Source organism: Tachysurus fulvidraco, chromosome 9 (genome assembly GCF_022655615.1).
Source record: "Tachysurus fulvidraco isolate hzauxx_2018 chromosome 9, HZAU_PFXX_2.0, whole genome shotgun sequence".
Taxonomy (NCBI): domain Eukaryota; kingdom Metazoa; phylum Chordata; class Actinopteri; order Siluriformes; family Bagridae; genus Tachysurus; species Tachysurus fulvidraco.
This window is the reverse complement of record NC_062526.1, coordinates 5567703-5578387: the sequence shown is the minus strand read 5'-3', so window position 1 is coordinate 5578387 and position 10685 is coordinate 5567703. Positions and strand designations below refer to the sequence as shown.

Genomic DNA, 10685 nt, shown 5'->3' with positions numbered 1-10685 from the left:
CCACTGCGTGGGCAGGAACAAATATGCTAATGACTATACACTTTTGATCAGTTGTCATAGAAACCAGTGGCTGTTAAGACTCACCAAGAGACTCATTTTATTCAGTATTTTCTTTTCTAAAATGTATTTATTCCTGCTACAGATGTGTACATAAAAACACACAACAACAAAAAATGTTATTAAATGTAATAACATTAATATTATTTAAAAAATCCCCATAAATAAATGATTGCCAGTGCCTAAATAGCACGTTCACTTTTTGGCTCGTGCTCCTTCACTGTGATGCATCAGTCTTATAGCCACCTGTTCAGATCGACACATACACTGCAGTGCTAATGATTCATCATGCTATTTCTGCTGTTTGTACCTTCACCAAGCAAGAGCATGGATGAGACTTACTAACACACCGTTACAATCTTGCCTGAGTATTTCGAGCAGAACTGTGAAGAACATGTGTATTCATACACATGTGTGTATTCAACACGTGTTTATCAGGAATAACTGTAAACGTTTACGGTAGGTTACAGCAGGGTTCTTAATAATAATAATAATAATAATAATAATAATAATAAATAATAGCAGTACTTTTCTTATCAGTAGTCTTCCTTTACTTTTGGTTGTTTACGTCCATCAGCGCTGGATCCAAATCATGGGGAATGATATGATGATGATGATGATCTATGTGATGATTGATAGCTATAATAGATACAGAGAATGTCACCCATCCTGAAGAGCATGACTGTCAATAGTATGTGGATGTTGATGTTTCCTGAAATGCAGGCTGTGTATTTTTTCAGTCCTCTCGTCTCAACTCCCAGTGTTTGGATGACAATTGTGATCGTCTCAGTCTTTATATTCCGCAAGAAGCTAACCTCTATGTCCAGGTCTTGGAGAGACTTTGTGAAAGTGCCATAGTCAGATGGAACAATATTTAGAATATTATTTGCAGTAGTAGTAAGCGTAATGATTTAGAGTAACAATCCAAAATCAGAAGGATAGAACAGAAAATTAGCAAAGTAAAATAAATAAACAAACAAACAAACAAATAAATAAATAAAAACAAATTAACAGAAAATACAATATAATAATAATAATAATAATAATAATAATAATAATAATAATTCAGTAATTGTTTGGGTTTTGTTTATTGTATTTTATATTAATTTCCCTGGAACCAAGTTGAATCAGTTGAACTAATGGTTCAAAAATAAATAAATAAATAAATAAATAAATAAAAAGATCATTCGGAGAGAACTTTTTTTTAGAGTTTCTAAATACATAAAAATGAATGATGTTTATTCAGTGTGACTGCATTTCACTCCAGTAAACAGTATCATATAAACTGTGGAATTATAAAGGGAAAGGGCGCCCTCATCTGTTAAATAATAAAAATAATAATTAAAAAAAAGATAAAAAAATAAAATAAATAATAATAATAATAATAAAATCTATAATCTGTAGTGCAGTTTTTAAAATAATTTTTAGACTTAAAAAGGCACATCAAATATTCATTAAGAGTACAGTGTTAATAAGTGATCAATAATGTATCCTGATATTCTGGTAAGAGCATGGCATTTTTCCATGACATCACAGTGCTATGATCAACAAGTAAAGGATATATTCTTTGTAAAGGCCACTGTTCGCTAATTGATCTCTTCTGATGTCTTTGGTTATATATTTTAGTGCATCATCAAACTCTAAAAGTTCTGGATCATCAGCATGAATACCCACTACCCTGGAAATCAGCCCACATGTTTATGATATCCGTGGGACTAAAACCAGTAACTATGATGCGCTTTGCAAAGGTGCATCGGTCGTAGTTCAAATGACGAATCTCGAATAGGTTCCTGTAAGGCAACAGTGTCCATGCAAACTCGGGTTGAACTTGTAAGAAATGAAGACACGTCCCTACATAAACGTCCTCCATTGGGACTGGACGCACAAACCTGGAGGCCATCGAGATCTTCTTGGCCAGGTTAACGGAAAAGACATATCCAGCACCGGACAAGTAAGGCGGAAACAAGCTCTCTGGGTACACATCATTTGAAAGGTACCACTTGCTGTTCGGGTTCCTGCGAGGCCGGCCATCGTTGATGACTGACCCCGTGATGTAGTTATACGTAGGCTTGTTTTGGAGGTACTCTACAAGATAAGGCACGTTGAGAAAGATGTCTGCATCGATCTTCATGACATACCGGGCGGAACGACAATAGACCGCCACCCAGTTCATGATCATCATTGTTTTGATAGTGAGATTTTGATAAGTGTCCATGAAGTTCATTTGTATGATGTCTCTGTATGCCAAACTTTCTCCCTGGAGGTTGTCTTGAAGTTTTGGATCATGTTGACTAGATTCTCCGACAAAGAACACCCTGGCAATGTCCACATTTGGGAGAAGGTTCTCTTGACCCCATGTTTTTCTGATGGCTGTTCTGGATTCAAAGTCCAGACTCGTCACAGGGATCATGAGAACCAGAAGAGGCTTCCTGTTGTGGCATAAGTCAGGCTGGTTAATGAGATATGTATAAGTTAAAGGTGAGATCTGCTTGTAGAAATCCGCTGGTAGAAGCTGATACCGTTTATGTGGTAAAGAACCACTGTGTTTATTATAAACATGCAGTAAAAGTGCAATCACAACTGCCAGGACGAAGCATTTCAGCAGCCTGGACCTCAGAGACATTTCTGCCCAGGTTCTTCGTACAGAAGCCATTACAACAAAACGCACGCGCGAGGTTGAGGACGAAGATGAGGTTGAGGACACTCAAGACTTTCTTCACATGGCTTCCCAAACCTCATATTAGCTCACTTTTCATCCATAAACAGTCCGTATTTAACCGAAAACAGTTGCGTTTCCACTCCAGTTAGCAAATACTACAGAACAAACAAACAAAAATACTCTCCTGCTCAGAAAGCTTCATATAAAAACAACTGCACGCGCCTGTCTAACCCCTGACACGCGCGTGCAAGCGCAAATGACTGTCTTTCATGGCAAAGACTATGAACACACAGCTTATGGGTGCGGCTTTACTTTGAAAGCCTTCCCACATCATTTAACTTGCATGAATAGGCAATAAACACGTTAGGAAAATATCCTGCTGAATTGTTTTTCCCCATAACAACCTTTACACCGTAAGCGGATGTGAGGTACTCAAGTTAAATATTTACAAAAGTATATTATCCACAAGCACAAAATAAAATAATCTTGAAAAAAGTCATTTTAGACATGTTAATAAAACGGGAAAACGTCATCTGCTCTATATCTCCGTCTAAGGTACTTTTATTTCCCCACTGGTAGGCGGGGCTTAAATGAAGAAGACCGGCAAAGTTAACGTCAATTGGTCAGCTGGACCTTTGAGTGATATGACCTCTGAACCGCTTGAATATTTATTGACCTACCCAACATGGCTGACATACAGTACCAAATTCGTTAGCTCGAGCGTCACTACTCAGTGACCTGTCATTGCCCTACTCAACATGGCTGACAGAACTGCAGATATGAATTATATTCTGATATGTATTCTGAACGTGCCCTTTATTGTTATGAAAACAGTTAAAATAAAATCTCTAGAAAGAAAAGAGTACAAAAGTAGTTTTGAGATATTTTTATTTTCATTTTAGCATTCATTACTTATTTTAGTGAGTCATTTTGTATTAGTCTTGTGTGTCCCCCCCATTTGTTTAATTTCCATTTATTAATTTGTGTGTTTGTAAAAAAAATAATAAAAGAGAGAGAGAGAGAGAGAGAGAGAGAGAGAGAGAGAGAGAGAGAGAGAGAGAGAGAGAGAGAGAGAGAGAGATTATGACCGGTGTTGTTGATTGTAAGTGTTTGTTGCCTTTTTGGACTCCTTTATAATTTGTAATGTTGTTCCCATTTAAAGTTCGGCTCAAGCCCAGCCATTTTTAGGGTCATGATTGAGGACAATGTCCCGTCCAGAGACAAGCTGTTTCGTGTTGAGGTTTTGTTCAATCCCTCAAAATACCCTCTCTAATGAATATGTTTTTTCATTGGTTGTTGCGTTAAATCTTACCCAGATAGTGCTATTTTCTGATTGGCTATTGTGTAGCCTCTTTTTTTTTTTTGATTGGCTGATAAGTGTCAGGCTCGACTAAGAACTGAGACGCACTTGATTCCTGCCCGTTTCTATAGAGACAGCGGTGCGGACTGATACATTTTGGCCGCTGCGGCATATTAAATATATGATAAATAGTCAAAAAAATTTCTGTGTGAGAAATACGATGTGTGGCGGGAGAGCGTGACAAAAAAACCTAAATGCGTGACTGTCACTCTCAATGTGTGACACCTGACAGCCCTGATAACGTGTACATCTCAGCTCCTTAGCCAGGTTTTAGCTAACAGCCTGCAGCGAACATGATTCATTATAAACTTTTAGTTATTCTCCATATTGAACTAGTTTGCTAAGTTACAGTCAAGATCGTTTAGTTACTTCATAACCTTTTCACACACCTCAGTCAGACTTGTGTTTCAATGATGTTAAATTACACAAACACAAAACGAGAAATTTGAATAGCCACCATTTTGCCATCAAATTCAAACGTTGTGGTTTTGCTTACTTTTATATACCTAATAACTCTAATTCGCTTAGCATTAAGCCTTCGTGTGTACACTCAAGATGAAATAATTACTATGACATACTTTTTTTTTTTAAAAACAAAATCCATTTTATTGTAATATGGGTTACAGAGAAACACCTGTTGTTCACCCAATTAAAAAACGAACAAACGAACAAACAAATCATATTCGAATACCAAACAAGAGACTTTAATTTACACAGGTATTTTATAGGGTCAGTGGTTTAGTCTATAGCAGGAAAGGTGTCAGAGTCAAGGAAGGGAAGGAAGGACAGTGGGGAGGACACGAGGACTCACTCTGTATATTAATTAATTTTGTGTACAATACCTTTTATATAAATGTACAATGTTGATTACAAAATGAAAGTGGCCTTTCTTAAGTATCTATCTGCTGCACAACATTAAATTTATGGCTTTTGTTCATGATCATATTCACTCCTAATCTGCCTGTTTGAACTTGCTTACATCAGTGATGTACTGATATAGGTCCTGCCTTTACTTCGGAGCAGACACAGTTGCTAAAAACCAAATGAAATACCTAGTTGTGCGTCCCAGTGGAAGTGACACTGCAAAATCATCAGGCCATCAAGTGAAAGATTCAGCACCAGTCATTTTAATGTAGCATGCAATAGGTTTTAAAAAGAAACACACCACACTGTGCATAGTGATGATAGTGATGATGATGATGATGATGATGATGGAGCAGTGTCTCAGTTTTCAGGCTGACAGACTTGTGTGTGGTATGTCCGGTGCAAACATGATGACGTGATGACGTTCCATCCTTTCTGTCTGGACAGCTAGAATGATGGTGGAAGGACAGGGGGATGTTTATTGTGTCACACTGAGGCTAATATTCACAAAATGGGTTTCAACTTCTCCACTGGATGCATGACAGTTTTACATGAGGCGCTTAAAACAGTAAGAGGCAACAAACACTAAAAAAAGAACACATTCACACACACATACTCTCACTCACCCACACACAAACAAACAAACAAACAAACAAACGTTCTACCCTTGGAACGCAAACCGTACTTGAATTAACATGGCCAGGTGGGTACAGAAACTGATATGTTATTTTTGTAAATTGAAAAGCTTTTCAGAGTCACTCAGGAGGAGTACAGTGTGCTTTCTGAAAGATTTATTAGCTCGAGCTTGCGGTCTTTGGTGTGTGTGTGTGTGTGTGTGTGTGTGTGTGTGTGTGTGTGTGTGTGTGTGTGTGTGTGTGTGAGAGAGAGAGAGAGAGAGAGAGAAAGAAAGAGAACTTTTCACGTATAGGCTTGTGAGTGTGAGTGAAGCTGTAGACTGGCACTTAAGCTACTGGTGCCGTACACGATCAATGCCGAGCTCTAGTCTGGAACAAGGACTCATACTGTAGATGTCAATTATAACTGGGTTATTAAATGAGGAAGAGAAAGAGAGAGAGAGAGAGAGAGAGAGAGAGAGAGAGAGAGAGAGAGAGAGAAAGAGAGAGAGAGAGAGAGAGAGAGAGAGAGAGAGAGAGAGAGAGAGAGAGGAGAGATGAGGAAGATACGGCTAAGCTTCTGCTTTGGTAGCGGAAAATGTTGAACTGATGCAGTAAGGGCAGAATGGCAAAAAGGAGGGCATTTGATTTGCTTTCTTTTTTAATGAATCTTTTACGATCGCTTTCTTCTTCCCTCAAAGTTTCTGAAGTTGGACGGTCTGAGCTTCATTTCAGCAAACTCGATGGAGTGCTCATGACCCTTCCAGTGGAACCAGTTGACACCCTGGAGAAGGGGAAAAAGTTATAGGTGTTAACTTTCTATCAATATATCATATATATTCATAAGTCATTATAACTGTTCTTATAATTCTAATAAATAGAATAGATTTAATGCTCTAAACAGAATGCTGTAATGAAATATACAGTATATATAACATTATTGCAGTTTTATGAAGCATTGTTGGGGGAATCTTTACCAACTCATTAGCAACGCATATAAAATATTATAATCACTGCTATAATGATAAATGAATGTTGGCTTCAAATGTCTTTTTTTTATGTCTGAAATGTTTGAAGGAATGTAGGCTTACATAAGCATATGTCAGTTGCCACAAAGGCTTATGAAGCTTTATGGACACAGCCTCTTACCTTTCATCTTACCTTTTAAACAATTATCAGATGCTCATTCTCATGTATTGCTGTGCTTGTGTGTGTGTGTGTGTGTGTGTGTGTGTGTGTGTGTGTGTGTGTGTGTGTGTGTGTGTGTGTGTGTGTGTGTGCGTGCGTGTGTTGTGTAGTGTTGATTATCCATAAAGCCTACCGTTCATAACTTGTTATAACTGTGCTCTTATATGATTTTTTTTTTTACTGATCTGGAATTGATCTGTTTGTAGAGCAATGTTTATGATGTTTTGAAACTGTTGAGTAACTAATATTACAATTTCTGTATCTTTCTTAAACGGACTTATGTCAGTGGTCATATGAGTGTCATAGGTTTATATCCAATTGTGCCCAAAAACGTATGGTCTAAAATGTATACATTTGTCACTGTGATTTGTTGTGTTTATTGTATTTTGTATTTAGTAGAAAACTCCCGGCAGATGTCCTACTTTGCTGTGACTGTTGTCTCCGTATCTTCCCATGATGTTAACCCGGTGGCAGTTCTTATACCAGAAAGCTCCCTTGTATGAGAGGGCACAGTTAGTGACAGCGATGTCATTATCGTGGTCGTAAGTGGAGAAAGGACGGCCATTGTGGTAAGTCATCGAATCGCCTAGAAATGAGAAAGGAGAATTGGTGAAGAACCACAAAGGAAATGGGAGAATCTTCCAGGAAGTAACTCAGTAATAGACAATGTCACCTATTCATTCATGTGCATGAACAGATAAATTTCATCTCTCGATCATTAAAGTGTGTCTCTCTCTATCTTTCTCTGTCTGTCTCTCTTTCTCTGTCTCTCTCCCTATCTATCTATCTATCTATCTATCTATCTATCTATCTATCTATCTATCTATCTATCTATCTATCTATCTATCTATCTATCTATCTATCTCTCTCTCTCTACATATATATATATATATTTCTCTCTCTCTGTCTGTCTGTCTGTCTGTCTGTCTCTCACACTCTCTCTCTCTCTCTCTATCTATCTATCTATCTATCTATCTATCTATCTATCTATCTATCTATCTATCTATCTATCTATCTATCTATCTATCTAATTATACTGTATTATATAATATGTAGGATGCATACAGTATGTTTACAAATTTAACAATAACCATAAACTAGATTTTTTTTTCTCTTTAATTAGCTGTATAGATGTTTAATCTCAACTCCGTTTTCTTTGAAGGTTTATTACCTGCCGTGCCGCTGTAGCCACCCACGTGCACCTTATAGCGACTGCGTGGCTCTGACACAGAGAATTTATCGTACTGAGCGTATGCATGCTCGCCCTTATCTCTCAGATCCACTCGCAACTCGTACTGACCAAAGGAGGTGATCTTATGCAGGTTGGAGAGACCTAGACACAACAGGAAGGACATGAGTCAATAAAACTGATTGGACTGATTTATTAAAACGTGTATTTTTCTGCACAGACATTTCTGCATGATGCATACCAAGCCAGAATTCGTCATTCATGTCCCCAAATCCTGCAGTGTAGTTCCTCCAGTTACGGAAGAAATCCACTTTACCACTCTGCCTTCTGACAAACACCTGCAGGCAAATAGCACATTAAACAGCAGTACACCACAAACGGGTCATGTTCCACCTGTTTGGCGGAGTGAGTCATGAAAAATGGGAAAGATCACACGAACATAACAGGAGCAATAACACACATGGTTTAAAGGTGATACTTCACAGTTTCTATAGAAAAACAGCTTGTATGGTTCATGCTCAACTTTTAAAAATTTGTGTGTTGTTGGTGATATTTCTGTACAGAGATGTTTATTTAACTTTTATGAAAGGAGTCTCCAGTGTCAGCACTTTGTAACAGTCAAAAGTAAAGCTGTAATTGAAGGTTTTCTGAAAAACCTTCAACAATGCTAAATGAAAACAGGAGTTTGTTTCATGGACATTACTCCACAACTTTAAAACAGATAACCAGCCATTTTGGAACTAATAAAATAAAGTCATCATTGCCATATAATGATGTGGTATAAAAGAACTAAAATGCTCTGATAGGAAAATGAACAGCTTTGTGGAGGCTACAAAAACTTTTCACCTCGGTTTGCGTCACATGATCATTTTTTCTGTAAAGCATGGTGTGTTATTCCTTCCTCAACAAGGGGAGGGTAGTGAATTACGTACGATCCAGCCGCCTCCATCTGTAGTCATGTCGCAGAAGACCTGCAAGGGCTGGCTCTCGTCACCACGCAGGTAAATGGTGTGAAGTCCTGAGGTGGTGTCTCCATTCAGAAGAGCCTGGGAGCAGTCCTTCGGGTATCTATAGAGAACTCCGACTGCGCCACAAACAAAACAGGATGCAAAGGAGTCGTCAGCGCAGTGACATGAGCAGAGTCTGAAATGAACTTCGTCTAACAAGCCTATGTTATATCTGAAAGTCTTCTCCTCTATACTTTACAGTTCAGAAAGTTCAAAAATGTTCTCCAAACATTTTAGCAAAACATGTTTATGCAATATAGTTAATTTGCCAAAAGTAGAATATGCCATATTCTGTTCAGCTTTTGAATATATATTTAATTTTTCACTAATCATAACACATCATTTTTTAGCAGTTATCATAATAACACATCAGACATAGAGTAGGTTTTAAAAGTGAGGTCTGGGGATCATCAGGGGTTTGGGAAGTATAGCCAAGAGCCAAATACTGTATAATCCATGCTCTAAAGCAGGATTTGCAGTTCTTTTAAAGTGCATCTTATAGGAAACTAGATTGCATCAGAAGGTTGTGAGCTTGAATCCTTGGTCCACAAACAAGATCCGTAACCCTCAATTGCTCAGCTGTATAATTAAGATAAATGTAAGTCACTCTGGATAGTGGTGTCTGCCAAATGCCGTTAGAATACAAAAGAAACCCTGCATGTCGTGTAAACCGAAAAATAATGTCAAGTGGTGATGGATCACTATCACTCATCAGTTGGCACAAAAAGGTGAAAAGTGATCAGGACAAATTAAATCACAGTCAGAAATAATGAGTATTTGAGGAACTGACTGAAAATCTGCAGAAGCTGAATATTAACAAATGCCTGATCATGTAACAATGAAGTAAACACAATTCTCTCTTCCATGCTTACAATAAATAACAAAAATCTCTCTCTCTCTCTCTCTCTCTCTCTCTCTCTCTCTCTCTCTCTCTCTCTCTCTCTCTCTATTTAGTTATTTATTTATTTATCTATCTATCTATCTATCTATCTATCTATCTATCTATCTATCTATCTATCTATCTATCTATCTATCTATCTATCTATCTATCTATCTATCTTAATTTCTTCTCTGTATTTTTTTTTTCAGAAGGCTTAAAACAGCCAAGAAGGATTTACAATGGCAGCAATTCTTTCTCTCTCATGCGAAAGTGTTTAAAGCAGACGTGCGCTGTGTTTATACAATTACACTTGTTGACACAGGAATTATGCAAATATGTAGGTTTACTTAGGTTTTAGGAATTCACAGTTCGAAAAAAATTTGTTGATTCAACGAATGGACTTGTAATTGTTTAATCTTTGAATAGTTTTAACAGTAGGTTAATCTGTAGCTATAGATGCTGGGGATTTTTACAGGGAATCCTGGCAGCAAGGAAGTTTGCTAGTCTGTACTGGACTGTACATAATAAAATATTAAGGATATTCAGATTTCTGTAAGTTTCAAACATTGATTTGCACATGCTCAATTTTTTTTTCCCTGAGTAAAACATTGGCAGCTGATGAGAAATACTATATGTTGTAAGTTTATGAACATAGATGGACTCACTGGTGGTAAAAACTGTGGAGATGATGTGGCTCCTCAGGGGGCCGGAGATGGCCTGCAGGCGTGCTGTGTACTCAGTGGAGGCGCTGAGCTGATTCATGTTGTATGACGTGGATGTGGGGCTGAGGACGACCTCCTGAAACAAGACAGGAAGAGGCAAGTCAGTATAGTACTAGTTATTAAGAGTGTTACTACCATCACAATA

General features: G+C 37.7%; 2 protein-coding genes across 6 annotated transcripts in view; both read right to left on the bottom strand.

Moving 5' to 3' along the window:
• Positions 1 to 112: 112 nt before the first annotated feature.
• b3galt8 (beta-1,3-galactosyltransferase 8) lies at positions 113 to 3281 on the bottom strand. Its single transcript, XM_047818858.1, has one exon. The coding sequence runs from the start codon at positions 2708 to 2710 to the stop codon at positions 1715 to 1717; it is 996 nt and encodes a 331-aa protein (XP_047674814.1). The 5' UTR covers positions 2711 to 3281; the 3' UTR covers positions 113 to 1714.
• A 1899-nt stretch (positions 3282 to 5180) lies between these two features.
• tncb (tenascin Cb) overlaps positions 5181 to 10685 on the bottom strand; it is a 41100-nt gene continuing 35595 nt past the window's right edge. For all 5 annotated transcript variants that reach the window (XM_047818678.1, XM_047818680.1, XM_047818677.1 and 2 more), the window contains 6 exons: positions 10484 to 10616; positions 8864 to 9015; positions 8173 to 8269; positions 7914 to 8075; positions 7165 to 7328; positions 5181 to 6338 (listed from right to left, as the gene is read on the bottom strand). In XM_047818678.1, the coding sequence (XP_047674634.1) occupies positions 6228 to 6338; positions 7165 to 7328; positions 7914 to 8075; positions 8173 to 8269; positions 8864 to 9015; positions 10484 to 10616 (819 nt within the window). In that variant the 3' untranslated portion in view covers positions 5181 to 6227. The remainder of the gene's footprint in view (positions 6339 to 7164; positions 7329 to 7913; positions 8076 to 8172; positions 8270 to 8863; positions 9016 to 10483; positions 10617 to 10685) is intronic.